Source organism: Centrocercus urophasianus, unplaced genomic scaffold, assembly GCF_019232065.1.
Source record: "Centrocercus urophasianus isolate 14NV4802_14NV808 unplaced genomic scaffold, USGS_Curo_1.0 seq_16, whole genome shotgun sequence".
NCBI lineage: Eukaryota > Metazoa > Chordata > Aves > Galliformes > Phasianidae > Centrocercus > Centrocercus urophasianus.
This window is the reverse complement of record NW_024884711.1, coordinates 10,379,555-10,399,008: the sequence shown is the minus strand read 5'-3', so window position 1 is coordinate 10,399,008 and position 19,454 is coordinate 10,379,555. Positions and strand designations below refer to the sequence as shown.

The 19,454-nt window shown below is 34.7% G+C and overlaps 1 protein-coding gene across 1 annotated transcript in view; it reads right to left on the bottom strand.

The window, feature by feature from the left end:
* Positions 1 to 19,454, bottom strand: part of NEK10 (NIMA related kinase 10) — a 77,452-nt gene that overhangs the window by 35,532 nt on the left and 22,466 nt on the right. Inside the window, exons 22-25 of the mRNA XM_042817162.1 lie at positions 16,503 to 16,578; positions 10,164 to 10,232; positions 3,235 to 3,364; positions 2,562 to 2,632 (exon numbers count right to left, since the gene is read on the bottom strand). Of these exons, the coding sequence (XP_042673096.1) occupies positions 2,562 to 2,632; positions 3,235 to 3,364; positions 10,164 to 10,232; positions 16,503 to 16,578 (346 nt within the window). The remainder of the gene's footprint in view (positions 1 to 2,561; positions 2,633 to 3,234; positions 3,365 to 10,163; positions 10,233 to 16,502; positions 16,579 to 19,454) is intronic.

Genomic DNA, 19,454 nt, shown 5'->3' with positions numbered 1-19,454 from the left:
AGAATAATTGTATTATTTCTAAAATATTACTTTCTTTAAAAAAAAAAGAACGCTCTTAAAGTAGTTTAATCCAATAAAATTGGATCTTAATAATGACCATAATACTGAATAATGACAATACTGAATGCAATTTTTCAGTTATAAAATGAACTTTTCAATGTTTTCTAATCCTTATAACTTTTTTTTAAAAAACGTATTCCTTTTATCTTTCACAGGTATTGTGTTAAAGTTACTCAGAAATTAACTTCTTCATTTCTGATGTTTTCTCATCTGTACTATCAGTAAGAATTCCCTATTGCTGAATTTCTCTCATGCTCTCTATTCTACCTAAGTATCTCACAAAAATAAACTAATAGCTAGACATAGTATCTCATTTAAGGATTAATCCATAGTAAGATAATAAACAAACTTTTCATGCTACCCACTGCTTTTTAGAAAAGCTGGAAAATGCTTACATTACAGGAGAAAAATAATGTTAATTTTACATGCAGATACCTATTTAATCATCTATTTAAACCAGCTAATCTTAGTAAATAATTAATATATCAGCCAATCTCATAATTATATGGGACTTAGAGTAGGCCTACTTAATACATGTCTGTATCTATATTTATAAAGAGTAAATCAATAGCTGACCTTCAAAAAAAGCTTTAAAAATTTCCACTATTGAGTTTCTTGTCATCATCAAGAATGAAAAGGAGAAGATAGAGGGAACAGATTCTCACATACATATCAATACTGATATGTATCTTGACTTGAAGGTATTTTCTGGAAACATTTGGGAATACTACTTTATTCTTAAATGGTGAGTAATTAATTAGTAAATCCAGTTATTCCAAATACACATACTTGTAAATATTCAAAACATTTAATGACCTTCTAAATTTTAGTTCTATTCTACTAGTTCCTATGCTCTTTGTTTTTCTTCATCCTCAGGGTCCTTAAATAATAGAAACCTTTTTATGCAGAAAATATAATACAAAAACATTACATTCCTTGCACTATTAAAGCGCTTTTGAGAAGTGGAATTCAACATCTGACTGAAAAAGAAAGCTATTGAAGCTATTTTTGGAGTTTTTCTAAAATGGGCAATCAAGGGAGCTAAATCTTTTAGTTTACCAACTCACTTTCTATACTCACACAGTGTGCCTCACACATTTATTACATTAACACCAGGAACATGTAATTGTAACTAAACGAAATATGTGATGAGTGAGTGAAACAAATACAGGTTCTTCTTTTCCTCCACTACTATGTTCTCTCTTCATGAACAGAATTAGAAGGTAGCAGGAAATGTACTACTATCAGTCACAAAACTGTGAATGTCATCATATAGTGATCTACAACTGTACTTCAACATTACTTAAAATGCTGTAATTCTATGGAAGAAAAAATAATCTGATGTATAGTGGATTAACTAGAGCACTGGCATATTAAAATTCAGTACTGAGTCCAGTCTGCTGTATGTGATGTCCCCAGAGGCCCATAATGGGACCAGTGCTCTTCAATATCTTTGTCAATGGCCTGGACAGTGGACAGTGATTGAGTGCAGTCTTAGCAAGTTTGCTGACAATGCTAAGGTGAATGGTGCACTTGATATAAAAAAAAAATGAAAGGACGCCATCCAAAGGGACCTGAATAGGCGTGAAAAGTGGGCCCTTGTGAACTGAATGAAATTAAACAAGTAGACTGGGAAAAGAATGCCTTGAGAGCAGTGCTGTGGAGACTTGAGGGTCCTGATAAGCAAAGAGTTGGACCTAAGCCATCAGTGTGCACCTGCAACCAAGAAGGCCAGCAGTATCCTGAGATGCCTCAATAGAAGGTTGGCAAGCAGGGCAAGGGAGCTGATTGTCCCCCTCTACTCTGTCCTTGTGAAGCCCCATCTGGAGTACTGTGTCCAGGTCTGGGGACCCAAGACAAGAAAGATGTGAAGCTGCTGGAGCTGGTCCAGAGGAAGGTGATCAGAAGACTGGAGCATCTCCCTTACGAGGATAGGTTGAGGGAGTTGAGCTTGTTCAGCCTGGAGAAGAGAAGGCTCTGGAGAAACACTGCTTCCAGTACTTGAAGGGCGTTTATAAGCAGGAGGGAGATCTACTTTTTACACAGGCAGACCATGACAAGACAAGGGGGACTAAACTTTAAAATAAAATAGGTTAGATTTAGGTTAGATAGTAGGAAAAAAGCCTTCACTCTAGGTTGGTGAAGCCCTGGCACAGGCTGCCCAAACGGCTGTGGATGCCCCATCCCTGGAGGTAGGCCAGGATGGATAGGGCCCTGGGCAGACTGTTTCAGTAGATCTCAGCCCTGTCCATGGCAGGGGGTTTGGAATTGAATTATCTTAAGGTCTGTTCCAACCCAAGCCATTCTATGATTCTCTGAAATGCACTGTCTTACACTGTCATGCAGTTGTTAGATTCACCTATACTGAATATGTTACTAGCATACTACTTTAAATCAGTAGACATTTCATATTCAGAGACAAATACTAGCAGTTGCTGAAGTCAGCCAAAAAAATAATACAAATAAAACAAATATTGCAGCAAGAACAAAACAAGATTTACCTCTTAATGGTAAATGATACTTTTTCAGAGTACAGTCCATCCGGCACAGGTTCATACACAGCCCCTACTATCTGTAAAATAAAATACCTATTGTTAATTGAAAAAAAATTCAATGTTTTATTTAGAAATTTCATACAATACATACTTCTTGGAACAATTTGATGGGTAGGCATTACATCATCAACTTTAACTTGCAAAATAACTCAGAACACATCTTCTAATGCAAAATATCACTTCTAATCAGGTATCCACATTAATGTACATAGCCACTGTAGATCAGGGGACTGTAATATCTGAGTAAGGGAAACAGTTACAAAAAACAATGATTTCTTCTTTTATTTTTAATCATATCCAAACGTCCACACAACTCTACAGGGTAATACACAACCCTATAGAAAACGCAATATTATAGTGATAAGAATTTTTATATCTAAAAATCCTATCACATATTGCAGCAATAAAAATATATCAGTCTGAGAAGTACTTATATTTACAAGCAATTTTTGCAAGTAGAATGGAAAAACAGTAACTGATTCTGTGAAGAATGCTCCTGCTCATTCACACATCAGAGCAGAAAGCATTTTGTGCTTCTACAGCCTTAAACACGAATTTTCATGGACCTTGTGATCACATGTAGGAATAATGGGTGAGTTGATCTGGCAAATCTGAATACCTTAGTTGCCAAGGAGAGCATATTGGTGCTGTAAAATGGTGGGTTCAGAGTTGCCATCTGATAAAGGATACATCCTGCAGCCCAGACATCAGCTTTCTCTCCATATGGCTCACTCTTTACAACTTCAGGGCTAAGTGAAAAGCAGTGCAAACCATAAGTATTTAATTAATAGTTTTCACCTAGCATTAGCCTCAATTAAAAAATAAAAATAAAAAATCACTAGTCACTGCAATATACCTCCAGAGCTTATACAGTTACTTCCAAAAGGTTGCATTTCCTTTACTAGTCGAATTCTTTAAGTGAAAATACAAAATTATAGTTGGAGTTAAGAGGTACTGCACAAATTCAGTTACTGATGCAGACTGGATATGGTGCTAGAAGGTGTGCTGCCAGTTTGTTCAAAACAAATGAAAAAAAAAAATTTAAACAAATTAGCTGACATTTCTTAGATAAATTGTTATGTGGAAATGATATTAAGTGATCTTAATAGAACACAAATTCAGAATGGAGGTCACTGTGGGGAAGTGATGTAGTCTGACAGGTCAGACATTTTTGATGAAATTCATCAGGCAAGATAAAGATTCCTGTGTGAAAGTCATTAGGTACTTCCCTTTAATTTTGCTGCTGCTATTGTAGAGCAATGGAGATGAATAAAGGGCATTGAACATAATGTTAAAACATAACACGTTCTGTAGAGTTGGACTGTCATTACTCCTCACTGTGATACCAGTTCTTCAGAGGGCCTTGAAGAACTTTCATTTTGATACATTAAATATGTCCATTTGAGTGAGGATTGATGTGGTAATTTAACACACAGATGGTGATAGTGTGGTTTTGCATAGCAGTCACTGAAATAATATGTTGAAGACAGAAGGCCATAGAGACATACAGAAGAAACCATGACCTGCTCAGCAGAATCTTGTATTAATGTATGAGGCAGAACCTAGTTTGACTGTCAGAGTAAACATCAGCCCATTGGGGTGGTGGCTAGCAAAAACACATTTATTGCTACCATGATTTGGAAGTTACAGAAAAAAATACAGCGCTGATAGGTTTATGAAGGTTGTAGTTTTAACATGGTTCCACAAGAACATATAATTGATTGAAATTATTGAAAATATGTGGTCTGTTTGTTCATGCTGAAAGATTTCCCATTCTAAATACCTATCTAATCCCTTTTTCTTTTCTTTTCTTTTTTTTAATCAAAAGCAGGACTTACAGAGGAATACTACTTGGTCATTTCTTCCAGAACAAAAGTCTGATATTTAGCACGTGAAGATGGCCAGCACCTTAATGTACATGCAGTCTCATAGAAATACTTAAGAAAAATGCAAATGACTGAAGTTACATAATGTGACCACAAAAGTGATACAGAGGTTCTAAAATCCTAAATGTATATGATGCTATGCTTTCATAGCTAATGAATTCAATACTTTTGAATTTTAAATAGAAATTTCGAATATTATTTATTTACTTCTAAGTGATGAAGTGGTGAAATTCCTCACCATGTTCTAAAGGCAAACCTCACCATCTGCTAGTTAGAAACGTGGGTGAGGTACAGTACTTGTTGACTAGTAAAACAGTTTTGCAGTCAAGCTGCACCATTTGGATCTATACTATTGAGGGATGTCAAACAGAAAGATCCCAGTTTTGTTCCTGTGTTCTGCTGCCCACTAACAGGAGCATGGTGGGAACACATACAGTTTATCTAACTCAGCTGACAACTGTGTATAAACTCTTACTGTCTGGTCAAGACCAGAAAGAGCGAGTAGAACCAGACTGACATTTATACCATAAAAATCCTATAAAAGTCTGTCTTAGTAAAAAGTACAGAATAATGATTTAAGGGAGTGACATTGGTATGGTCTCTGGTTTACTTGTAAAAGCGGGTCTTTGATTCTTAGATTAAGAGATCTGGATTGGATGAAATAGAACAGTGGCACTAATCAAATTTCTAGCAAACAGATGTCCACATCATAAAATGCATTCAGTGTAAAAATAAAATACTTAAATGGAGAAAATCTGAGAGCTGATAAAAAATTACCACTGCTTCAGGGGCTGATCATACTGCTGCAAAGCAGCAGTGCAAATGCTATACTCTATGATACCCACAGTGTCCGATATTAAGAGAGGCAGCAGATACTTTAAAAATTAGTCACTTTGTGCTTGCAATTAACTTATTCATAATATTCACTGCAGTTTTCTTCTAACTTTACACATCACTGCTCATTTCCAGATTGTATATTCACGCCAGGAGCTTACTTTTGCTGCATTGTATCAAGGAGAGTCCTTCGCTGAATGAATGTCCACAGCAAAAGCAAGGCTAAATTCTTCTCAATCAGAGACACAGAAATACATCCGCAGAATAATTCTCTAAATTCTCAGTATCCTTGAATAGACTGATCTATAATTGCTTCTCAGAAAGCTCACTCCTGCTCATCATATCCACATATAATGACAGTCTACACAAACAGCCTGAAAATGAGTCTTGAACTTGATTATGTCATCAATTAATCCAAAGAGTTATCTGTTTAATCTTCTGAATTATTTTTGCAAAATTAAAGACCCAATTTAGAAGCTAATTTAATATTTTTTATTAGGGTAAAAAGCAAATAAAAATTAAATCTTATCAATATTGGTTCTATTTATAAAACAGAACCATTTCAGCAAATCATCTCTATATAGCCTCGGAGACGTTTTTATAATCAAACTTGCTTTTATAACTTTAGCCACTGATGCTATTTTGTGATATCTACTGAAGAATACTTAGAACTTCACAAGCAGATTCCGGATTCTCTACACTAACACTATCACATATCTACATGAAATATGACTGTTCTCACAGGATAAGCTCATGATCACATTAGTTTTTATTGGATAGATGTTCCAGTATGAAGGAAGAAGTCCTGAATTTGGAGAGGAAGGAAGGAAGGAACTGAAAGAATTACTTTTTCAAAACAGCATTGATTTTCTAGAGCTTCTAAAGCTTCTAAGAAATGTTTTCAGTACTATCAGGCTGACTTTACATGAGACACAACTGGTGAAGATTTCTCATGCTGCAGAGAACTTCAATAAGCCAATTTTGAATTGTTTTGGTACACTGCTCACTGCTCAGTCTAACAGTGTTTCTGACAGATGTAAATACAGGTTGGTGTATTTGACTCTGTAATACGAGGCATACCTTCAAATAAGACATGATTTCTACTAGACAGTTATGGATTAATTAAAGAGTGAATCCTCAAGACTAACCTCCCAGAAAGGTGATTACGATATTAAAAAAAAATGTCAAAGAAATAAAAGCAAATACAACTGCAGAAGATTTTAGGAATGAATGATAATTATTGCTTGTATCATAACAATTCTTTCAATTCATCCTGTACACTCTGATAGACATTTCTGCAGCTACTGGTGGTACTACAAATACTCATAGGCACCATATGTGGTTCAGGAAGCTACCCAAGCCATATATAGTTGGAGGCAAGAAGAGTACAAAATATGGTTATCCCATTCTTCTTTCCCTATGGAGATATACAAACTGGCACTGATGGAAATGGGACAAGAGGAGAGATGACAGACAAGATAGCTTTACTTTTTTTTTTTTTTTTTTTTTTTTTTGTCCCATATAATGAAAAAATATTTATAGCTTCTATTAGCTTCAGATATTCAGATCTCTTTATTAAGGCAAGATCTATAAAATAATACTTGCTTGTAGCGGATTGCCCTTTTAGTTGTTGTCAGTTGCTGGTAGAACTCATTACAGCAAAATAGAAGAAGGAACTTAAATTTAAGTTCACATGAAAGATTCTGCTTTTCACTAAACTACTGCAGAATGCTTTGTGAGTATTTGGAGAGTAGTATGAAAAGAACATAGCTTCTCTATAATCAGTCCTCTGAATCACAGAAGAGTAGGTGGTGAGAGAGAAAAGCTACTCATCCTAGCTTCCCAAAGGTGAAAAATGAAAAAGTTGCTCATAATAATCTTTTCTCTGGATGTTTTGCCGTCAGCTATAGGTCACGCTTAGTACGTATGGTAGGTTCATAATTACTAGAATAGCAACAAAAGAAGGAACAGGAGCCATACAACTGACAATTCAAAAAAGAGATTCTGTGAAAACTGTTAAAAGCTACTTGCTTTTCTCACCTACAAGAAGCAGCCTTTTGGAGGTAGTCTATTCTGTCTGTCCCTGGAGTGACAAAGCTGGAACAGCATTTTCAGTGTCTAGTTTTTTTTTTGCCTTCACAGCTCTCTATTTTGAAATTTATTGCCAAAGTATTCTATAGTAATTTCTTGCATTATCTACCAACTTGCATTTTTATTTTTCTCATTAGAAATTCTTAAGTAATTATATTTGTAGACTATTATACACAGCTATTACACATATGCTTTTTCCTCGCAAAACACACTCCTTCAAACATCCTAAGCCTCTTTGACTATAGAAAATTAATCATTTCCACCAATATTTAAAATGTACAAGGGCAGGGATGAAACTTGCTGTCTTTGGTTTGCCATTTTACAGTGTAATAAATCCTCCTGCCACCAGATGGTGAATGTAATTTCAAAATGGGTGAAGTCAGCTAGGAGAGATAACTTTCCTGTGTATTATCGCTCCCCTTAGTATAATCTCAGTAGTTTCATTTTCTAGAGCAAGCATTACCTTCCTTTATTAAGAAAGTTAGTTTACTAATTATTAATTATTTCCAGTCAAGTAAGCTCTCTAATTTGGTCCGTCAATGTGTATTTACACATTTGTGTTGACCTAGGAGTGGCATAGCTGATTTTATTTTTCCAGTTATTTTTTAACTTGAATAATTTCACTGCAGCAATTTGTATCACAGTCTTAAAAACAACTGAAGCTGACAGGCCCCGTTTTTTTGTTGTTGTTTTTGTAGGGAGGGGACATAATAAACAACTGCCAAGAGGTTACCGTAATAGAAATAAAAATAGTTTCTACTGAAACAACTGCCAGGTTTAGCCTTAGTTCATAATGTTCAGTTGAAACTTTTTTTTTATCCTTTTCTAAGTAAGAAAAGAATAGTTAATCAAAATATAACTAAATTAATAAAATATGTATAAACCTTCAGAATATTTCTTCTGAGCACAAAATCTATATAAAAATCTGCTGAACAGAGCAGAAGACTTTTACATTGAGGGCTTCTGTGTTCTTCTTCAAAAGTAGACTAGGGAGGTACATACTTGTGTTCTACCATCTTTGTACTTGTCCTACAAGAGCATGCATATCTGACAGTGAAAGATTCATGTATTTACCTGATAGAATATTTTATCTTTTCCTAGCAACTTTATATTTTCACTGCTTTTACACATATAAACCTTCATTGCTAGTAAAAGCGAGTTCTTTCTGAATCTCACAGAGCAGTAGCAAATAAACACTTCATTGCTTAAGCATTTATTTTTAAAGTATCTTTAAAATGGGAGGATAAATCTCACTGATGTTCACTGTTTCTGTTGCCTCATGCTGTCTAAACTGAATTAAATCTCTACATGTACAAACACTTCTTGTTTTATATATAGAGATGTGTGTGTGTATATTTGTACATATCTATACAAGAACAGCTCTGAAAGTATTGCCTCCCATTTTATTATATTGGCCCACAACATCAGAGGCGGGTAGTGATGGTAGAGCAGTAGAGGTTGAGCATTCCCATCAATATCTGTTACATATTGTTGCCAGATGGCAACAGAGGGGCAGTCTGACATAATGGTGTCTGACATGGAAGTGCAGAGGATGCAAAGAGGTGTAATTGAATTCCTCCACATTGAAACAATTTAACCCATTGACATTTTTCAATACTTGCTGAATGTTTCTGGAAACCAAAAAGAGGATGTGAGCACAATGAGGTAAAGGGTGATGCATTTCAGCAGTGGCAACAGTGATGTGAAAGATAAGACATGTTCTGGATGGCCACGCACAGCTGTCACTCCACGAAACAAAGAGCATCTCGGACTACTCATCTGTGCAAATTGGTTAATAGTGGTGACAATGTTGAAAAATAGTGTTCTGTAGCTGAGAATTTGCTCTATCAAGTACTGTTATTGTTTTTGTATCCATTGTAGTTTCCATGGAAAGAAATAGGAGGCATTACTTTCCGAGCGATCTATGTATATTTTCATCTATGTACACACGAACATATATATATATATATATATATATATATATATATATACTTCTACATAAAAACAAATTCTGGGCTTCTAGAATTTTCCAGCCAGAACAGTACTATTTACCTACCTTGGGGAAAAGTAGAGAAAAAAAAAAAAAAAAAAGCAGTGCAAAGACCAGGTTATCAATATTTAAGAACCTTTTACAAACTGACCAGAAGTATTGAAACTCTACATAAAAGCCCATGAAACTGTACCCAGCTGAGGGGTTTCTGTTAGCTTTTTAAAAGTTAAAGTGTATTTGTCATCTTATTTCCTCTCATCAGGATACACAATACAATGTGGGGATATATTGGCAAAATATTTTTTAATGATCCAATTAAGTCTGAATTTGACCTTCTTGTTTATACACTATATTTGTTGATTTGGAAAAAAAGTTTGCCGCCAGTGTGCAAAACTACTACATGTTTCTAGGCTTTTTTTTTTTTTTTTTAAAACTTATTTCAAGACAATTTTAAAAACCTTAAAGGCTCTATCAGAAAATGTGATGTTTCTATTACTAACATATGTTATAAAGAAGCAAATTTCACATTAACAGTAAAAAAATATATATCTAATTAAGCTCAAAATTGTATCATTGTTTCAACTGGTTTCATGCTTCTGAATTTTCAAGATCATCATATGCATGTCTGGTAAATACAAGGAAAAATCAAAGTACCATCCATACGTAGTTTAGTGTTCCAGTATTACATACAGAGCTTCTGGGAGACATAAAGCAGAAAAACACATTGAAGTGCTAATTTGTACTGACTTTTCCTTCAGATGCATCATGGTACAAAGTCTAAAGCAGCAAGAAGAGGTAAAAGTCAGATTTTGAAACCTGAAAAATAAAAATCTCTTTTCAACGTACTTTTTTATTTGTATTACTGAAGGCAAGCACCGTTCCATGGACAACACATCTAGTATTCTTAAGCATATAAAAATAACTAGCAGAATGTTGGGCTGCCAGTTTTAACAGAAATGCTGTAGACAAATTACATTTGTAAGTTGTGGGCAACCGCTACCCATGTACCCAGAAACTGAAACATTCATATTCTAAAAGGTGTTGGTAATGTGCATCAGGGGTCTGCTGTAACAGGACAAGGGGAAATTGTTTCATACTTAAAGAGAGGATATAAAGGATAAAAAGAGGATATAAGAAAAAGGTTTTTACGATAAGGGTAGTGAAGCAGTGGAACAGCCTGCCCAGAGATGTGGTGAATGCCCCAGCCCTGGAGACATTCAAGATCAGGCTGGATGGGCTCTGAGCACCCTGATCCAGCTATAGGTGCCCCTGGAACTAGATGACATTTAAAGGTGTCTTCCAGTTCGAAGGATTATTCATCCAATGATTTTATGACAGATAGTTTTCAGAACTGATTCTTTCTAACCAGACAAATTTTCCAGTGAATTACAACAGCAATTTCCTACAAAATGCTTTAGGGAATGGCCTCAAATCTGTAACTTTACAAACAGATCAACAAAAGGAAAAACCTTTTGTCTTCTCTCAATTTAACAGAAATCTGAACACTTAAAAATGGTAAATGATTTTGCTTATTGAGCTATATGCCTTCTAGAATAAATTCTATTCAGTGTACTTTGTACAAGACAGCCAAGCTTAACAAGAAATCACATGAATATTCAAAACTGAAAGGGAGATATGAAAAAGTAATTATTTGCAAGAATATGACTACAAGCAGTAGCAAGTCCTATTTTATAACATCTCAAAAATAAACTTAAATATCAAATAACCAATTTCACATAAGGTGTTAATTTCACCTAAAATTAAACTCCTGAAAATTAGATTTATGACAAGTTAGTGTTCCAGCTCCCTCTGTCGCAAATGGAGAGAGACAAGCACATCGAGAGTTTGATTCATCTCGCCCTAAAATAGCTGCTCAAGAAAGATGGGATGAAATTCATTATGGAAATGACAATTTTTTTTTCTGTAGTCATCTAACTGCTTGACTTGAATTAGATGTCTAGTTTTTGGATGGCTACATCGAAGCAAAATGAAATCCAGTCATATAGAGATTACTGTCTGACAACAACATATCAACTAGATAACTTTAAGTATTTGGATTTCCTGGAACCTAACATACATGAGAAAGTGTCCAGAAACAAAACAGGACAACTGATGTAAACTGAACTGTCAACTGATCCTATGATGTTGAAAATATTTAATTCCCCATTTTTCTTCTCTACATTCCCACTAAAATTCCTTCTAGGAACAAACTAAAGCCTTTAGCAACTCATTTTCAAGTTTCATCTCTCAGTTTACTAACTGAGCATCTCGACCTCTATAAAATTATACCAATTGCTTGCTTGCAAGCGAGGGCATATGGCAAACTCTCTGGATAACACTGCATTTACCTCTTTTGTTATAAAATCAATGACTTCTGCTCATGTAGCTGAATAAGTAGAGAACCTAGATTTTGATCGGTAGTCCAGGAAAAAGAAACTTTCTTAAGAACAGACATATTTTTCAAACACAAACATACATCTGTCTAAAATCACGTGGTATTAATAATATTTATCCTCTTTATGATGCTTCTGTGAAGAATGGCTGTCCACAAACAGGGTGTTTGAGGACTGTAGGTGTGGAAAATTTGAGCTGCCTCCATGAAAAATATAATTAAAGGCAACTTAACCTAAGATGATTAAAGCCACCAAAGTTATTCATGTCCTGCAGTTCAGATGTCAGAGTAATATTGCTCACCTCAATGCATCTTATTTGACATTACTTAAAAGAGAAATGAATGAGAAAAAACTCTTGCGAACAAAGACTAGTAGCATTGGACTAGAAGATGTTTACAAGCTCATAAATGAGTTTGATGAAAAGTCCAATATTATTATAATAAAGTATTAATGATAGTTATCTGTTCTAAAGTGATTATAAACCCAGAATCTTAAGTCATTTAGTCAAAAGAAGCAAATCTATACATATTAAAAGAATTGTGATACAAGTCCCATAGAAGAAATTATTTCCAAGAAATCCATTGCTTGTTTATAATATATTGTCTTGGTAGAATAGTACTTGTTCTTTCAGCAGTTTAAAATCTATCACTGAGTTTATAAGACCACTACATACTCTGCGCTTTTATATTTTTTCAAGTACTAAAGTAACTCTTTAGAAGCCATATCAGCAGCACTCACTTGTCAGAAAACAAGTATAAACTAACCTGCATGTTTTCACATGAACTTTCATCAAGAAAACCTATGCATTGACTTTATAAGATACTTCTAAGCATTTCTGAGCAAAATCCTTCCTGTCTTAGGATCCGTAGACAGAAGAAAAAAAAAAAATCTGTATGAACTAGTTCACATCACTTCCAAAGTGGTTTTCTTCCAGTCCAAGAATGTAGAATTCTCTCATGTATAGTATTATGTTTTAGGTAGGGACTTCTATCATTTCTATTGAAACATTTTTCCAGATGTCAGTACAGAGGTTTTCAAGCTTTCTTACTACATTTTACATCATGTAAAATTTTCTCCCGTGTATAAGTTTGTTTAAGACTGGATGTGGTGTTGTCTACATTTCAAATGTGAATTTTCTGTTGTTATTTAGTCAAACTTAGTTACTTTATAAAAATTGTATAAACTTCAGACATTTTAGGTTTCTTTTCATAACTCAATCACTGTCAATTACTTTTATTGTTCTTCCCTGAATTTCATCTAGTTATCTTTTTTGGAATGGCATGTTGCACCTCAAATTGCACAGAGCTTTTTGCTGACATATCTTATTATAAACCAATGCCTAAACTAAAGCTGCTCTACCACAATTACTTTTCACTGCTATGTTTCATTATCAGAGTAAATACTTCTATTTACTGCCTTTCAGAAGATCCTCTTATAAAAATGAAGTATTTATACACTGAAAGAATTATTCAACTTCTGTCACACTTTTAATCAAACCGAATGTCCTCTCCAGGAGCCAGCTGCTCAATAAAGTTTAGGTAATATAACACAGTATACAGACTGAATATGTACTCCACAAAAAGAAATTAAGGTCCAGAAATCCTCTTTCACAGCCACAACAATAATGGAAAATACAAAAATACAGTATTACCTCTAATTAAAGGAAATACAATTTTCCTCAAAACACCAGGAGGAGAAAACTTTCTGTATAGTTTTGAGTACCTGCTCTCTGACATTTTAGAATAACGATGTTTCAGAAAGATCATGTTAAAACCACAACTAGTGGGAAATGTTGTTACCTGCTTCTTAATGACACCTAAGATATTTGCTCTTCTTTACAGTTTTTCAACAGCTTCTCAAGATCATTCAAATTCTTAAGGAATTGCATGCCAACCAAACTCAAAATTTACAATGTTTCCCAGATTTTTTTCTAAAAAATTTCTGTATGCTTATATAATTATAAAAGCAGTTACCATAAACATGACTCAACAAATTTTTACTTGCATCTCTTCACCTCTTCACAGAATCATAGAATGGCCCGGGTTGGAAGACGCCTCAAGGATCACGAATCTCCAACTGCCCTGCCACATGTAGGGCCACCAACCTCCCCATTTAATAGTAGACCAGGCTGCCCAGGGCCCCATCCAACCTGGCCTTGAACACCTCCAAGGACGGGGCATCCACAACCTCTCTGGGCAGCTGTTCCAGCACCTCACCACTCTCTCTGTAAAGAACTTCCCCCTGACATCCAACCTAAATCTTCCCCCCCTCAACTTAAAACCATTTCCCCTTGTCCTGCCATGATCTACCCTTTCAGAGTTGATAAAGGTAGATAACCTCTTGCTTTTGATACACCTTCATTATAATCCACTTTGTGAAACAAATAAGTGGTGAGTGGTGGGTATACATGAAAGTAAACATTGTTCCATTGTGTTCTCTCTCTTTTTTTTTTTTTTTTTTCTTTTTACAATGCACAATTTGCCACCTCTTTTGGGTAGGTGTTCAAGACAGCTGGATAATAAAGACTCTGTCAACATCAACTTGGAACAGATTGTTTCCGATGATTTATGAGCTGGAAAATCACTTCAGAATTCATTACCAATTCCCTAAAGCAGTCATCTACTCAATTTTTTATGTATAAAGTGTAAACAAATCCATCTGATACATTTTGTATTCTAAATGGACACATTGTTGGGTTTTTCAATTCAAGGACACAATGAATTAAAAGGAATTTAATTAATGTGATGTTAGAATAAGAATAGTATGAAGTAGAATTTGAATATATCACAGTTGGAAAAAATAATTTGTAAGCTCCTCTTTAAATATGAAACCGTGTCTGCTGTTATTTGTGATGATTTAGTTTTTAATAAAATAGATTAACAAATGGATTCAGTACTTTCTTTTACAGGTCATGTTTGGTACACAGAGAGATATATTTTTATCTAAGCCTGCATAATGACGTATAGCCAAGTCCAAAAAATAATTATCAGCCACTATTTATTTTGACATTTATTATTTGGTTTCTGTACTTCTCCAAGAAGGGTAAGTTGCAATTCAAACTCCCCACAACCATTTTCCTGTCAATTCAGAAGAAACCAATTTCTGCCACTCTAAAATGACAATGCTGTCTTGTCACATAGCTCTCTCTCTCCATCCTTACCTTTTTATCTGCAAGAACTAATATTGCTGCTCTTGCAAGGTAAGCAATCCCAATATTTTGATTACTTTCAAGCCATTCACCTCAGTTTAAATCATCCAAAAGAAAAGAAAAGGAAAAAAAAAAAAAGTTCAAGCACTGAATAACTCTATACTCTGACTTCTGTCCTTCAGCCTCATCACTTCTGTTAAAAACAGTCAGTTATTTGTGAACAGGTTCATATCTAAAAAAAAAACCAAAAAACAAAAAACAAAAAACAAACAAACAAAAAAAAAAAACAAAAAAACCCACCTCTGTCATGCACAGAACCAACCAAATACATCAAAAGTGGCAATCCATGCATTCAGTTCTCGGCAAAACCTTTCCAACATTTTTAAATGGCCGTGGTACTGGAAAGACTTTAGTGCTTTACCCACCACTTCAAATTTCTCGCCAGTATACATTTTAAATACAAAGACATACACAGCCTTTCCTTGTTCTGTCTTCTGATGGTGTGCAGGCAGGGATCACTGCCTCCATGATATTTGTGTGTGTGTATATTCAAATCTGTAAGATATTTGCAGAGCTACTCTCAAAGAGTAATTTCCCACAAAACATGAAAAGACCCAAAGACAGTTACATTTTGCACAGAAGTGAACAGGAGAAAAAAGGACAAGAAAATTATCTTATGACCAAGAGGACCACTGGGGCAGGGTTTGTAACCTGAAACTTCTAAAGATTGCTGTAGCTTGCAAACAATTTGCAAATAACTTGTCCAAAAAAAGCACATTAGGTTCCCATCAACAGCTGCCCAGGGAGAAGTGAACAAAAACCAATTTTATTAAGAAGCTCCAAAAAGATGATAAGGAGATAATCACACCAAAATCTTATAACTCTTAACTACCCAAGCCATCGCTCATGATTTGTGCTATACTACAAGAGAATTCAGAGGGAACAAATTAATGCATCACTGCAATTGCCTTACCCAGTTTCAGGTTATGCATTAGTCTTTAAGGTATAGACTTAAACATTTAACACATTACAAAGACTCATTTCTGGAGCCATTTAAGAGTTAGTGACTTCTAGGAAATCTCAAGTTAAAAGTCTCAAAAGTGGCAACGTTCATTATTCTCAGATGGCAAACGTCTGAGTTCTTGACCTTTCCTCCTAATTGAGAAGAACCACTAGTAGTCCCTTTAATAGCTCAGAACTTTTAATAACCTATTACGAGGACATGAGCCAAGAATTTGGGTAGGTGTACAACCATCACATGTGGTCATCAGAAAAGAAGATTTACGATCAATGTTAGAAAAGGCTTGTTAACTTCTGTCAGTGCCACAGACACAGGGCTGGTGTCAGAAATGATTCAGAATGAAGCCACTTCCAGTTTTACTTAGGATATTATGTTGCATCAGGTTTTTCTCCTAATTGGCAGATACTTTGTGAACAGGAGACATTTCGTTTTTCTTCCAACTTAACTCATTACTGCCAATGCACAAGAACGGGCAAGAGAAAAAATGTTGTATGTTCCACAATGTTCTATGCAGTAGTACTTACCAAGAGTACAGAATGGTTCCCACTACTGATGCAAGTTTGCTGTTTTCTTCATTTTGCTTTGCAAGACCAAAATCAGCTACAAAAAAAAAAAAAGAAAAAATAAAATTAAAAAAGGAAACAAAAGAAAATTTTCACACATCAAGGGGAGATTATTAGTTGATTTTTTTTTCTTCCATTCATCTTTTACATTTCACAGTATTGCACTGGACTGTTTACCTGTTTCCACACAACACCTACACTAACTCAGGCCAAAATGCCACTATTTCTGATTTTAAGCAACACCTGAAATATCTCAGGTTCATGTGAACTACATTCATTGCAACTTATTTTGCCATCCTAATACAATATGACACTTTGTAAGCTACGGAGATCGGTAGGTACATCAATCTAGCTGCTAAGTTTCATAAAATAATTTTGTTTCAGTAATAGTTTTTAGTGCTCTGTTTAGTAGGCAATGTGAAATAATTTGATTTCTTTACCACTAATTTCTCTTATGCCTGGAAGTTTGGCATTTTTCATTGAAAATGGAGACTATTTTTAAGTATTTGCAAAGACAATAGAAAACTTACAAACTTTTACTGTTAGATAAATCTTAAATTATGATTAAACATACAATTTCACCAGAAATTAAACACACATAGAGTCATTTCTGTATTATTATATTTGAGTAGGTTTTCATTCTGATTGTAAAACTTAAGTCTAGTGGTGATTTTTTTTCCCTGTATTTGCATGTATATCAGGAATCAAGAAAACCAAGTGTGATTTTATTTCTTTTTTTTAAGTCACAGGAAATAGACAACCATGCTAGAGAGTCTTCAAGTGGGAAGAAAAATAAACACAAAATTATGCAATGACAATCTGATTCTGAAACACTCTTCTGTAGTTGTTTTCACACATTTACGTTGTCTTTAGGGTAGCAGAATAATTGACACTGAAGTCTTTTAAATAAGATTGTTCTGGAAAATATTAACTTGCATGGGAAAAAGTCAAAGAATAAATATTTCTAGAAACTTAGAAAGACAAATGAATTTCTTTTCTATTTGTACACTGATCTATCCTTACATTACTAGAAATAATAATAAGTTATCCAAGCTCCATATCCTAAAAATACAGTATTTGTTTTTCATCTTCTCTTACTTCTTTCTTCAACAGCCTGAGATGTTAGGCTGCTCATTTTAATAACACAAAATATATACTGAAGTACTTACTTACTGAAGATCAGAAGTGATCTTCATAATTATGGATATTTGCCCTTAAAATTTTTACTTATCAAGCACTGTGTTTGCTAGCAGAAATAACATCATTCTTTACAACAGTACTAATCACATGGGTACATCTTGTGCTTAACAGGAATTATTGGCAAAAGTGAAACCAATAAGTAGCCTTAACTGGCTTTATGTTTAAGTTACCATGTTACAGAGATCTGTAACATAAAGACAGAACTTTATTTTCCATAAAAGCATGTCCTACAGTCAAGGTAAATTTAATCAACAGTAGTACATACTTACTCTACTCTTCCCCATCAATACACTGGGAAAAGAAATCATTTCTCAGCATTCCCAAAAACACCTTCCTGGCTATTCAACTTTCAGTGTGGTAATGTCAATGCTTCATAATCTCAATGCTTCATAATTTTGTAACTTCTGCAGTAAGAACACTAGCATTGCTCCCCACATAGTAATGGGACTTGTGGAGAGCGATGTGTTTGCACTGCTAATGCAAGCAATAAGTGCCATTTAGAACATTTGATTTATAGTGTGAATGTAAACAAGCTGATAATTTCACTGAACTTATGAAGGAAGCTTTGAGAACTAAGTACTAGAAGCACTTCCTTGAATCATGGCATGAAGAGTAGTAATTCTGTTAATGAAGACAGGTTAAATGAGTCATGTAATTACAGAAATATTTAGTGTTGTTTTAAGCACTTCCACAGAGTAGAGACAAACACAAAAGACTCTATTTGCATCACTTTACTTCTTGGATACTGCCTTTATGGCACAGAATTGGGAAGCGATAGGTCTTTTAAAAATTGCACTCAACAACCAAGCATTCTGAAGTAGTTAACAGGAAGCTTTCTTCCCACAACTGGCATTAGTGGAACTCCTGAAGTTTCAGTTGTTCTGACACAACCTGGCTGCATTCTAGAACTAGTACATCAGACAGATGATTTATGTCAAACCTGGTATTCCACTACTATATTAATAATAATAGTTTCAAACAGCTTCATAAAGATCCTTTCTACAAAGCAAAAAGAGCATGCCACTCCAAAGAGCATACAAAACCCTTCACAAATCTGGTAGATAACAGATCTGAAAGGAGTGAAAGTGATTCCATATACACCCCTTGGACCACCAAGATCCAAACCTAACTGAAAGTAAATGCTACTGAAGAAAAGAGTGGTCTTTTGTTTTGTCCTACAGACACAGCTCTAGGGAGCTCTAAACAGAAATATGCTGTGCTAGGAACAAAATATTGCTGCAGTAATATAGCTGCAATAAAAACAGATACACGTTTTAAATTCAGAAATCTCTAGCTTCTAAATTAACAGAGAAAGCACAGCAAACTGAACTGACAGCCACAGTAAATAAGGGTTCAAAACATGTACAATACAACTTTTGTTTGGGTTGCATCTGAAATTTTTCTGGATATGTTGTTGCATCTTTTTAAATGAAAAACTATAAATCACATATTCAACCTGATCAGAGGAATACAATTTCAGCATTACTTTTCTACCAATTTAGAATGAAATGTTTTATGAAATTACAAGTTAGTATGAGGCCTGTTCCAAGTAATTCCTCATATTAAACTGAGTTGGCCCACAACGTTAGAGGCAGATGTTGGTGGTATGGCAGTAGAGGTTGAACTTTCTATCAGTATTTCATTACATGCTGTTGTCATGTGACAGACAGCAGTAGAGGGACAGTCTGACAGAATGTAACATGACGCAGAAGT